This window comes from Triturus cristatus, chromosome 11 (assembly GCF_964204655.1).
Source record: "Triturus cristatus chromosome 11, aTriCri1.1, whole genome shotgun sequence".
Taxonomy (NCBI): domain Eukaryota; kingdom Metazoa; phylum Chordata; class Amphibia; order Caudata; family Salamandridae; genus Triturus; species Triturus cristatus.
In genome coordinates, this window is record NC_140594.1 from 1,136,320,977 (window position 1) to 1,136,335,150 (window position 14,174).

General features: G+C 40.4%; 1 protein-coding gene across 2 annotated transcripts in view; it reads right to left on the minus strand.

Annotated features, from left to right (window-relative positions):
• The window catches only part of LOC146786204 (cytochrome P450 2J5-like), a 647,500-nt gene that overhangs the window by 510,280 nt on the left and 123,046 nt on the right, over window positions 1-14,174 (minus strand). For both annotated transcript variants that reach the window (XM_085635780.1, XM_085635781.1), the window contains exon 3: window positions 1,745-1,894. In XM_085635780.1, coding sequence (XP_085491906.1) covers window positions 1,745-1,894 — 150 coding nt within the window. The remainder of the gene's footprint in view (window positions 1-1,744; window positions 1,895-14,174) is intronic.

The window sequence follows — 14,174 nt, forward strand, 5'->3', positions numbered from 1 at the left end:
CCTGCTTTTCTGCTTGTTACCCTGCGCTCTCTGACTTTACTGAGGTGAGATGGACTCTGCCTGATCTCCAAGTGTGCTCCAAGGGCTTGATGGCTTGCCTCCTGTTGTTTGATACTCCGGGATATCAAAGTCTCTAGTCCTGCTCCTGTGCCTGGTTACTGGAAGTGGCCCAGGTACTTGCACCATGGACTTCGATGCATCCCCTGTCTGTGTGCAGCAGAAGTGGTGCATCAACCCGGTTGCCGGAGTAAAATCGTCGCATTGCATCAGAAACAGCGCTTTGCCTCCCTAGATTTACAATGCCACTGCCACTGCAGCTTGGAGAGATTGATGCATACCCTCAACTGCATGAAGAAACTTGCCGCATCGCTCAATGGCTCTCGAATCCAGCACCCATTCACAGAATAAACTCATCGCCATCAGCGCATAGAGAAAATCAATGCTTCCTCGACTTGTGGAACCCGAATCGATTAATCTCATTACGCATCTCGCTATTGCAACCAGGAAAGTTACTTTGTTCTCCGGGGCCTGCATAGGTCCTGTAGTCAGCCTGTGCTACTTTGTGGTTGGCCCAAACTTTGATTTTTCTCCAGTCTAGTGTTGCCTCATGTAACCCCTATAAAGCTATTTGTTTCTAGGTGCTATTTTTCGACTTAGACTTTTGAAATTCAATATCTTCTATAAATTTTGTTTTTGTTGTTTTGGTCTATTTTGTTCACAGTATAGCAATTTATTTTTCTAAACGTGTGTGGAGTCTTTCTTTTGTGGTGCATTCACTGTGTTACTGTGTATGTGTTGCACAAGTACTTGACATATTGCCTCTTTAGATAAGCCTGAATGCCCTGTGCCAAGCTACCAGAGGCAATCTTTAGTGTGTACTTACTTAGCCTACCCTGACTAGAGTCGTGGTTCCTGCCTGGCCTGAGTGCATACCTCAGCCAACCAGGAATCTCAGTTCTAACAAAAATGTAGACATTGTTTTTCTAAATCAAAAACACGTGCTTTTGTCCTTGACCTAACTTCGACACCCACTTGCATATAGCCTAATTATATAGGAAATATTCTGCCAAATCTGTCCTTGGTTCATGGGGATAGATTCACAATAAAGAGTTAATCTATAATTCACACTTACGCTTTCAATTTTCAACTATATGTCCCTGCTTTGTGATTCACCACACTCCCCAGGAATAAGCAGTGATTAAAAACACAAGCCTCTTTCTGTCAATCCTCATCCTGAATTTTCTCAGCCTTCAATCAAAGCATGTAACATTAAGGTAGAAACTTATAGTAGCCTGGGGTAACATTATATATGTGCATTTGAGATTGGAAAATGCACAGTGAATCTTTGTGACTATTCACAAAGTTGTAATACTATGGCTTGACACTGGTTCCCTATAAATGTATGTCCACTTTTTTCAAAGGGCACTTGACTTCCTATTCCCTGACAACACACATTTTCCTAACCCTTTCTTAAAGGTACTATAGAGGAACACTCACAAATCCTGAATTGGTGTAAAAAGTCTTGAGAATCATGAGCTATATTAACTTACAAATTTCAATTTTTTTGCATTGTAAAATAGCTGGTTCATCCATCTTTAGTTTACAAAAAAACGAGTGTGCATGATTGTAATAGTCTCTAAATTAAACCTTCTAAATGATCCAGAAAATTGCCAGGTGCAATTTAAAACGCATAACATTTTAGAGATTTATTAAATTAATATATCCAATTGATCCATATACTAACCTTCTTGAGAGGTGAGGAACTCTACCATGTGTTGCACCTCCTCTTGTATTTGGTTCCCCATGCTCTTCTGTCCAATGCCCAGGCTGTGCAGCATGATTGTACTTGCATGTCTCTGCTGCTTCCAAGTGTGACCAGTGGCCGAGACAACACCTGCAGATACATGAATTCATTAATGGGGATATTTCTGCATGGCTGTAAATTGTAATGGCAAAGGTCAATGGATTTATTAGGAAGAGATGCAGACAAGCACACTGCAATGAATGAATGGCATATCAGTAATACAGTTCATGCTTGAGCAGGTTATTCACTCTACCAGCCTTTGGACTTACAATGGCCTTCGTCCAGCCACTTGCTGGCTTTCCCCCACATCCATTGTATCTGCTTAGGTGGGATATGTTTCTCTTACTTAGCATGAAGTGGCCTAGTGTTACAAAAATTACTAGGACTGCAATCTGCACTGCTAGAGAAATCTTTCTAACATTTATTACAATTTCAAAACATAATGATTCTCACAAGTGGTGTACATTCTATTCAATGTGTACATTCATCTGTACATTCATCTGTATGCGTGTTTGTACATGAACATAATCAAAACATATTCACAAACATTACATGTATCTTGAACAAAACAATTATAATTTCATAGAACACCCAATGCATTTCGGGACATTGTCCCTTCGTCAGGGGTATGCTGTGGGAAAAAGGAGAAAATTTCAGAATCTGCACTTTATGGGATCGGATAATCACAACAACACACTTTGTGATTTATGTGTGTTCGTGCTCCCCTCACCAAAGTGGTCAATGTGTTCAGTGATTTACAATTCCTTGTAGATTAGATGTCAGTTTTCTTGAGTTCGCTACTTCAACCACTAAGAGAAGAAACACTGAGGTAAGAAAAAATATGTGTCTCTGCTATTTTCTAGCAGATCTAAAAAGTACTTAAATCCACTGTTCGTACCTGGCCTTTTCGTGTATTGCCAGACGTGGTCTTCCCTGTTATCTTGTTAAAACCTGAAGAAACGAGCAGAACTAAGTCATAATGTACGATAATGAGGAAACAGACAATATAGCTGTTCCGTTCTATAAATTGTGGCTCACCTTCGTGTGGAATACACAAGAAATGGCACTTTGCCAAGTTGCGTATAGTTGAAGAGGATTTGTTCGAGTGGAATCGCTAACGGTGATCATAAGCAATCTAAGAACGAAGAATAGAATATCAGATTACCTGATGTAGGTAGTAATTCCTAGTTTAAGTAGAAGGGTGGTATTTAATAAGAAGCGCGTTAGCTTACCGTGTCGGTATACGAAAAAGCATCGTTTGCGTCCGAGTTTCGCTATCACTCCGCGAGTGTAGTTCCTGGTTATAACGTATACGTAGTGACGTATTCAAGCAACAGTAAAGACAGACTGTAGTCTCTTGTGGTGTCGATACTGAAAGTGGACTACTGTTGGCGAGTGCTCTGCCAAGTATAACCATTTTTACGTGATCTCATAATACCACTGGATTCCTATCAAGAACTGGTTCTATTGTTCAAAAAAGAGTATCCTAATAAACCTAACCTGTTGTGTCCTCTCGTTCTGTCTGATTTATAAGAGGTTGAAATAAAGGGTTTATGTGTGTGTTAAAGTTTCACAGTTATGACATTTGGTTCATTAAAATTAAGTACTGACATGCGCATTAGATCTTCTTTTGTTAACATGTACTCGCACGATAATTCGTCAATCAAAAGTACAGAAATATCGATTGTAATATGTCGTTCATATAATACCACTAATATAGCTGTTCAATGTTTGTTCTATCTGTAGATAAAACAAAATCAATATCTATATTGTACATAAGGACTTCACTTTGTGTTTCCAGTATACATGCTCTAGTTTCTTTGCATAAATTAAAATCGTTATATGAATCAGGTACTAGTGTGGATCTAAGTGAATTGTAGTGTTAATGTATGTCTTTGCGGTGTGAGGGTCCCAGAGTGGAAATTCAGATCAATATATCTCCATATTTTTTTCAAAGGAAGCAAGCCATCTCGAGTTTATCATTAAGCCCAAGTGGAGTCAGGGTCTGCAGTCTTTTTATCCAAAACACCTCTCTTTGTAGTAGGTGCTTCGAATTATCTCGGTCTGGGAATTTTGGTACTTCTTCAATAATTTGAAATTTTAATTGAGCAATGTGATGACGCGCTTCATCCCAATGTACTGCTAGGCTTGAGGTAGTGCTTTTGGTGCGTATTTTACTTTTATGCTCCGTCAGTCGGATCTTCATTTTTCTCTCAGTTTTTCCGACATACAACAAACCGCATGGACATTTAATGATGTAGATTACGTTTTCCGAATTACATGTTGTGCTACCCAAGATTTAGATTTTATGACCCGTACGAGGGTGTAATAAAGTTTCTCCTGTGATTGCGTTGTTGCAATGGATGCAATTCCAACATTTGTTTGTGCCGTTTGTCTTAGTTGAGGATTCAGATGTTGTTGGTGATTTCTTTTTCCTTGATAACATTTCTTTCAGGTTTTGTGCTCTTGTATATGCAAACAGTGGTTATTCCAAGAACAATCCTTTAAAATCCGTTTCAGATTCAAGTAAGCCCCAACGTTTGTGTATGATCTTTTTTATAGCCAAAGATGCAGTGGAATATTTGGACACAAAAACTGTACGGGAGCTAGGTTTTTTTGGAGACTTCTTTAGTAACTCATCACGCGGTCGATTTTTTACTTTGTTTAGTTGCTCATTGAGTACATTTTCAGGGTACCCTCTGCTTGTGTAATTCTTAATTTGTTGTTGCCAGGTTTTTTCACAAGCCGTGTTTGTTGAAGAAATTCGTTTAGTTCTTAAGAATTGGGAGACTGGTAAATTCCAAATTAGAGAAGAAGGGTGAAAGCTGCTGAATAATAAAGCGTTATTATTCAGCAGCTTTCACCCTTCTTCTCTAATTCGGAATTTACCAGTCTCCCAATTCTTAAGAACTAAATGAATTTCTTCAACAAACACGGCTTGTGAAAAAACCTGGCAACAACAAATTAAGAATTACACAAGCAGAGGGTACCCTGAAAATTTGCTCAATGAGCAACTAAACAAAGTCAAAAATCGACCGCGTGATGAGTTACTAAAGAAGTCTCCAAAAAAAACTAGCTCCCGTACAGTTTTTGTGTCCAAATATTCCACTGCATCTTTGGCTATAAAAAAGATCATACACAAACGTTGGGACTTACTTGAATCTGAAACGGATTTTAAAGGATTGTTCTTGGAAAAACCACTGTTTGCATATACAAGAGCACAAAACCTGAAAGAAATGTTTTCAAGGAAAAAGAAATCACCAACAACATCTGAATCCTCAACTAAGACAAACGGCACACACAAATGTTGGAATTGCATCCATTGCAACAACGCAATCACAGGAGAAACTTTATTACACCCACGTACGGGTCATAAAATCTAAATCTTGAGTAGCACAACATGTAATTCCGAAAACGTAATCTACATCATTAAATGTCCATGCGGTTTGTTGTATGTCGGAAAAACGGAGAGAAAAATGAAGATCCGACTGACGGAGCATAAAAGTAAAATACGCACCAAAAGCACTACCTCAAGCCTAGCAGTACATTGGGATGAAGCGCGTCATCAAATCGCTCAATTAAAATTTCTAATTGTTGAAGAAGTACCAAAATTCCCAGACCGAGATAATTCAAAGCACAAAGGGAGGTGTTTTGGATAAAAAGACTACAGACGCTGACCCCACTAGGGCTTAATGATAAACTCGAGATGGCTTGCTTCCTTTGAAAAAAATATGGAGATATATTGATCTGAATTTCCACTCTGGGACCCTCACACCTCAAAGACATACATTAACACTACAATTCACTTAGATCCACACTAGTATCTGATTCATATAACAATTTTAATTTATGCAAAGAAACTAGAGCATGTATACTGGAAAAACAAAGTGAAGTCCTTATGTACAATATAGATATTGATTTTGTATTATCTACAGATAGAACAAACATTGAACAGCTATATTAGTGGTATTATATGAACGACATATTACAATCGATATTTCTGTACTGTTGATTGACGAATTATTGTGCGAGTACATGTTAACAAAAGAAGATCTAATGCGCATGTCAGTACTTAATTTTAATGAACCAAATGTCATAACTGTGAAACTTTAACACACACATAAACCCTTTATTTCAACCTCTTATAAATCAGACAGAACAAGAGGACACAACAGGTTAGGTTTATTAGGATACTCTTTTTTGAACAATAGAACCAGTTCTTGATAGGAATCCAGTGGTATTATGAGATCACGTAAAAATGGTTATACTTGGCAGAGCACTTGCCAACAGTAGTCCACTTTCAGTATCGACACCACAAGAGACTACAGTCTGTCTTTACTGTTGCTTGAATACGTCACTACGTATACGTTATAACCAGGAACTACACTCGCGGAGTGATAGCGAAACTCGGACGCAAACGCTGCTTTTTCGTATACCGACACGGTAAGCTAACGTGCTTCTTATTAAATACCACCCTTCTACTTAAACTAGGAATTACTACCTACATCAGGTAATCTGATATTCTATTCTTCGTTCTTAGATTTCTTATGATCACCGTTAGCGATTCCACTCGAACAAAGTCTCTTCAACTATACGCAACTTGGCAAAGCGCCATTTCTTGTGTATTCCACACGAAGGTGAGCCACAATTTATAGAACGGAACAGCTATATTGTCTGTTTCCTCATTATCGTAGATTATGACTTAGTTCTGCTCGTTTCTTCAGGTTTTAACAAGATAACAGGGAAGACCACGTCTGAAAATACACTAAAAGGCCAGGTACGAACAGTGGATTTAAGTACTTTTTGGATCTGCTAGAAAATAGCAGAGACACATATTATTTCTTACCTCAGTGTTTCTTCTCTTAGTGGTTGAAGTAGCGAACTCTAGAAAACTGACATCTAATCTACAAGGTATTGTAAATCACTGAACACATTGACCACTTTGGTGAGGGGAGCACGAACACACATAAATCACAAAGTGTGTTGTTGTGATTATCCGATCCCATAAAGCGCAGATTCTGAAATTTTCTCCTTTTTCCCACAGCATACCCCTGACGAAGGGACAATGTCCCGAAATGCATTGGGTGTTCTATGAAATTATAATTGTTTTGTTCAAGATACATGTAATGTTTGTGAATATGTTTTGATTATGTTCATGTACAAACACGCATACAGATGAATGTACAGATGAATGTACACATTGAATAGAATGTACACCACTCGTGAGAATCATTATGTTTTGAAATTGTAATAAATGTTAGAAAGATTTTCTAGCAGTGCAGATTGCAGTCCTAGTAATTTTTGTAACACTAGGCCACTTCATTAGAGTATCGCACATGCCTCGCTAGCATATTGCAACACTGCACGCATATCAAAAAAACTTTGTCTCATATTTTGATAAAGTTGAGTGCGTCCACCACCCATTCCTATATTCTCTTACTTAGCAGCCATATATTGGAATTCTTTTTTGGGGGTGGAAATCAAAAATGTGGATGATACCATTCATTAAAAAAAAAAAAGTGTAAGACCTGGATCTTTGCACAAATTTGAGGTCTTTAGCTAGTACACTCTGTATTAGTGTCAGGAAGCATGTCACATAGGCAAATATTGCACTATATAAACTTTTTAATGCAATATGACATTCTTTGATTACCCCTTTTTGGGTAAAAAGAAACTGAATCTTTGGAACCGAATATAAATCAATTTCTTCTTTGATCTTTCCCGCCTTCGTCAACGACTGCACCCGGACCACACTATTCAGCCACCCAGTATCATCAAACCTCAACTCAGATCCAGCTTCCACAGTTGACGACTGGTCGACAACCACCGTTTCTCCAGAAAAATGTCCAAGTATGAAGGTAACTCTTTGAACAGGACCTACCTGGGCTTAATACCTGACCCACGCTCCATATATCCCCGTCTAGCATGGCCAGTTGTACGCAGTTGGCACTTAGTGCTTTTTGGCATATAAATTGAATTCAAACTTTAAAAATCCATGTTGGTTACTCTTGTTGGATTTTTGTCATTTTGGTGTGATTTTGGTCATAAAAATTCGGTATTTTTATAATTTGGAGTGTAACTTATGTTATGTCATGATATGTTATGTTATGGTTTGTTTGTTACGTTATATTATGCTATGTTGTGATTTCGTTTTTTTAACTGTTTTGGTACTTCTAAATTCTTTACACATTTTCTTCCTCAGTTAAGCCTGTCTTCTCTGTGGCATAGCTCCCAGGGATTCAGATCAGGTTTAAGTTACTGAAATCCTTATGGGATTACCATCCATCCCAAATAATAATCCAGTTTCTCACATTTTTGAAAGCTGTTTGTATGGATTGTAACATCGGAGACCTCGTAGTTAAAGTTGAAACACGAATTATACAGCATAGTGATGCGTCCTCTCCATGTCGTTGCACTCCAGCAACTGTCTCCTCCAAGCCCTGTCTAGTGGAACATGGAATACAGAGCATGTGCATAGAATGGAAGAGACTTACAAAGGTAAACACAAAATGACACAATATACACACCAACATTTCCCAATCTCTCTGTAAAGGCTCTTCAGGCATTGTGTATATGGACTCTGTGATCCTTTTTTTCATTAGGGAGTGAAAACGATAAAGTGATGATATCTTCATGATCTGGTCTGGAGATGGGCAAAAATCTATCCAGACTTATTGACTTGCTCAGCAACTCAAAACCTAACTTTTGCTTCACATAGCATAGCAGTAACAAAGGCGTTGATTACCGAGACCTTACTGTAATGATCAATGACAACAAACTTTACACCACATTATTCTGAAAATCCACAGAGAACTCTCTGTTAGAATTTCATAGTTACCATCTCGTGCCTTTGAGGACTTTCTTTTAGACAATGTTTTAGACTTCAAATAGGTCAATACCCTTTAATGAAATGACTAGAGAAAGGATATTCCAGCTATCTAATAAGATGATACATGAAAAGAGTATGGTATTCCCAGAGGGAAAGTCTTCTAGTACCCACAAACAAACCGCCTATGGACAAAATACCCCATGTCATTACTTTTTTATGCTTAACCAACAAGATTGTAAAAACCATCAAGACAACTTTGAGGGTAAGGTACTCAGGTGATTATGCCCTAGACATCCTGTGAGGAAATGTGGTGTATTATATAGTATAGTTGTGACCTCACCATGAAATATGCTACCGACTCCTTTATGACCAGTCAGGTTTCGCTTGTTAAACCTTACCTCAACCCTGGATAACTGTGGCTCTCAGCAGTCAGGCTTACAGAAAGGAATATGTGCAAAGCATTTAAACAGCACCAAAACAAACTAAGAAGAAAGAAACTATACACTCAAGAAAATCGATACCAATCTATAATAACGTTAGTATATTTTTATTATTTTATGGACATCAAATAAAAAAATATCAAAGGAGGGTTCCGGAAGTATGGATTTTACAAAAAACAATAAATCAGGACTTTTCACTTAACCACAAACAAGCATTGGAAAATTCAATGAATTTGACACTTAGAAACTTTTTCAAGAAAAATGTTTAGAAGTTCGAATGTAGTTTTTTAGTGTTACTTTGGCAAACTAACTGCGGCAGGGAGCCAGTCAAGGAGACCAGCAAGGTCCAAAGAAACAGATACCTTCTCAAGGAAAGCAGTCTTCAGTCCAGTTCCAGCATCAGTGGTCCCTTGCATGTGACTTCTATTGAGTGGTCCTGCTGCAAGAGACACAGGTTGCTGAAGAGGCTGAAGGATGCTGAAGATGCTGTGGAGTCAACGGGGCTCCTCCAAGGGCTACTCCTCGGTCGATGGTCCTGGTGGGGTGGTTCTGGTAACAGGGGTGAATGTCCCTCAAATTCTTTCCAGGTTCAGCAGAAGTCCAGTCATCACTGGACTGCCAGTTGCCCGGCACAGTGGTTGCAGCGTTTTCAATCTTTTGGCACTAACTCTCTATCTAGGCAACCAAACTGCAGTCTGGCAACTTTCCGGGCTCCAGCAGACTTGGGTGCAACTTTGAAGTGTTGGGTCCTGGTCTCTTGTCTACACAGCGGCGATCAAGTGATCTGGGTTACTAATTCAGCCCCAGCAGGCATCTATAGCTTTTGTGGCCCTGTGCTGCGAACAAGAAGTCAGCCAACTGACTCTTGGAGTTTCTGCTTCTGGCTGGGATTGGGGGGGTGACTTCTCCAGTAGCAGGACACAGCGGACACAGTCCTTTTCCTTGCTCACCCAAGGATCAGCAGGTGCAGTCCGATTTCGTAGCAGCCTGTTCCAGGGTCAGCAGGGCAGTCCTTCTTCAGTCCTCTTCTCCAGTCATATGAGATCTGAGTTGTGGGTGCCCCTTTTATGCCCAAAAGTGCTCTTAGGGGAGTTAGTGGTCACTAGCCAATGGACTACCAGGCTCCCTCCAGCCTGATGACAACTTCCTGTGAAGTGTGACATCTACCTATCGCAGAGTGTTGTATTCTACCCACGCCCAAAATATAGGGACCACTCTCTTGGTGTGTGGTCCTCAGTAGCCCATCCTTATGGTCTGGCTGTCTGTGGGCTGCACTTCTATGGAAAAAACTTTTTGGCTAGTGCTTCCCCCTCTCTGTCCCACAGACCACTGGAAAAACTGGACAACAGGGTGGCAACCTTCTAAAAGTTGCATGTTGTAACAAGTTTCATTAATTTCAACTTGGGTAACCTTACCGGAATCGGCACCACAAGTTAGGTCCTCAGCCGAGTGGGCGCGAGTTTCTGAACCACGTGGATTAAACATGCCCATTCGATGCCGCCAACTGATGGGGCCAGTCTTGAATAATATTTAGATTGGCTACCGCACCTACGGACACCACACGCCACTGGTGCCAACAGACTGGTAATATCTAGGTTATCGCACCTCATTACCAGCCACTTAGTGTAGATTCCAACTATCATTTTTTGGTCCTGAAGAATTGCCTTCTGATCCTCTTTGGGACAACCTAGGCAAGAAACATGTTGACCACATGAAGCTCAGAGCAACTGCATATAACATCACTATAGACAGTCACCATCACTCCTTTTAATCAGGGTGGGAGACGGGATTATTAAATTAGTTGCCCTGATCCTCCCTTTTCCTGTTTTAACTCACCTGGTCCTTTCTAGTAACCACAACACTACACTTCTACACTTTAGGGCTCCTCAAACACACTCACCATACGGCAAGGATAAAAGATCTCCGCTAAAGAGCCCCCACTGAGGGTGCCCGTCGGGTATTGCAGCGCCGACCCGACGAGGAGCATGCCCAATGATGAAGCATGACACCCAGCGGGCTGGGTGTGTGAAGGCACTAAATCCGAAAGGAGGAATTCCCCATTCTCCTTCTGGGTAAGCCAGTCATATGCACTTAGTTCTTCAGTCACTTTTAGCCTCTTTAGGAACTGCATACTCCTTCTTTGTTACTAACTTGGGTATCAAGCCAGGCTTAATGTAACAAGTTGTATGGTATCTTGAAGAACGAACTTTGGTAGTCTTATTCAGATAGGCCTGCTTTAGGGATGCCTTTCACATATTAAAAAGGGAGTTTAGGCATTGCCATTGATTAAAATGGCAAAGTGGAGCTAGCAGTTTTTTTAATTGCCCTTTCTGTCTGCAGTGTCCGACCGGGAGCCGTGTTGTACCTGGTCACACTCAGTGATTTCACAATGAGTGCTGCAATCCCATAGGGAGCACTCTTACTTACAGGCCCTGGTTACCCCTGGTACCATATACTAAGGATTTAGCACTATGTTAGCTTGTGCTAATTGGGTATAAACCAGTAGACATGTTTTACGATTAGGGCACTTAAATTGAGGCCTGGTTAGCAGGCCTCAGCACACTCTCAAAGTAGATAAACCAGCAGCATCTGTCCAAACCTTTAGGGGTGACCCACAAAAAGAGGTTTTTCCATACAAATACCTCTTTTGTCTTTCAAGCATTGCTGCAGTATCAACATATCAGACCATCTAGCGCGAGCTTGCAAGTTTCCATCTAATGATATTTCCATTGCCTCCACCGGTTACTAGTCACCCTAAATGTGGGGACTGTGTGGCTAGTAACTTTACCTCTAATTTCAAGGTATTGCATTATCAAATGTTTAAGGATGATCTTATTTTTTCTAACTGTAACTCCACTTTTGTCTTTATTTACTTTATTTATTAACCAGGGGGAATTTGGTCTTCCGTCGCATCAATTCACGAATTATACTCAACTTCATCTCTGTCTTATCAAAGTCTTGGGGGCATGCCCATGGTCTCTCCAAACTTCACCAATCCTATCCTATCTACTTCCTAATTTCCTAACAATTTCAACATAAAAAAAAAGAAACTGTGTGAGGTGTGAGGAGGAGAGTATTTATACCATGGCAGTTTAATTGGACTCACGTGCAGACTTTATCTAAAATGCTCAAACCTGCGTTTGAGAGGTGGACAAAGGCTGCATGGGACAGCCGAAACGCATTCCAGATTATCAGGATTAAGCTGCTGTGAGGCTTATACTAATAAAGATAAAAGCAACTTGCGCCCAGAGTGCAGAATTCTTCTTTACTGAGTGGAATAAGAGAATATATATATATATATATGTATATATATATATGTATATACCATAGGTTTCAGGGGCGTTATAGTTGGGATTTGGCATTTAAAAAACCTTAGAAATTCACTGAAAAAAACATAGGTTTCAGGGGCGTTATAGTTAGCTGGACATTTCCCTCGACATTTCCCTCGTACAAAACCCTAGAAATTCCCCTGTTATAGTTAGTTCAGCTAACTATAACTCGCGCCCCCGCAATGCACTGCTGATGATGTCACATATTACATCACTCATGACATGGTCAGTGACATCACTGATGACATCACTGATGACATCTGAAATGACATCACTGATGCCAATTCCTAACTATAACGCCCCTGAAACCTATGGTTTTTTCAGTGACTCTCAAAGGTTTTTTAAATGCCAATTCCTAACTATAACGCCCCTGAAACCTATGTTCTTTTCAGTGAATTTCAAAGGTTTTTTAAATGCTAATTCCTATCTATAACTTATCTCTAAAGATATCATGAAAGGCATTCTTTTTTAAAAGTAGGGTGCATATTAGTTTTGTGGAAAAGCATCTTTGTGAAAAAGCAGTTTCAACGTGGAGTACATATCATAGGATAGAATTTGCTCAGATCAACCACACCTGCTACTTGCATTTGGAAGGCACTGTTGGAACTTAAAACAATCATCAACTTTTAACCTGCACGTGTCGTTAAATATTCAAGAAAATGTTTCAAAAACATATCGTTAAGTTTTAAAAAATTGATGAACTTTTAACCTGCACGTGTTGTAGAATGTTCTAGAAAGTGTGTTGATAGAATACGTTGCCCTTCTGACTTCTATGTGTAGTTGAATATTAAAAAAACGGTTCATATGGAAAATTAAAAAGAAACCAATAGAGAAGTTTTCAAACTTAAAAGAATCAAGGAACTATTCTAATTTATTGTTTACATGTATTTATGTGTGCAGCAACAAAATGATAGGCACAACAGCATTAGGAAGAGGAAGAAGCAGGGAGTGGGGGGAGGGGGGGAGATGGGCAGAATGGCACACATGCACAATTAAGTACAACACACACATAGACTAACAATGTCCAAAATGAAACACACCAACAAGGAGCACAAGTCACACAACCCGCCAACATCACACCACTGAACGAGCATAGAAGTGAAAACCACGCTGCATTCATACAGGATGTGTACAAAGGCCAGTCGTTGGTGTTGTGGGATGTCTGCGACCGTGGCCATCATGGATGAGATGCCCAGCATGTGGCACATGGTCGAGTTCACTGTGTGTTATGTTGCCAAACGGCTTCTCCTCCCTCCCACGAGCCCCCACACTTTTGTACGGTGAGCTGTTGTATCTCGTGCACTCGTACGGCACGCCATTGTAATGCCTATTTGCGCATGTCCTGCAACATTCCAACTACAACATCACAGTGCCGTTTGGAGGTGGTGCATGCCACTTTACAACATCGACTGCTGCAGCTCTTGCAACAGGCCACACCAGAACACAGAGACACACTTACTGCACTTCCTGTACACGGACATGTCCGAGACACCCGTTCCCCTTGCCGGATAGGCACACCCCTGCACACCCTAGACCAGCACACGCCAGGTTTGTGCATGCAGGAGAATGCGTACGTAGCTACACATCCAGGCTCACTGTCAGCGCTGAGGTGACAGCACACTGTGATGTTGCAGGGCTCGTGCCTATCATGCTAAGACAATGACCACAGGGACACACTTACTAAGATATGGGTTTGGGGGGCATTGGTGGTCCTGGAGTTGTTGCGATGAGTCTTCTGGCCCTCATGGGTATCCCTGTATCATGCTTATTGA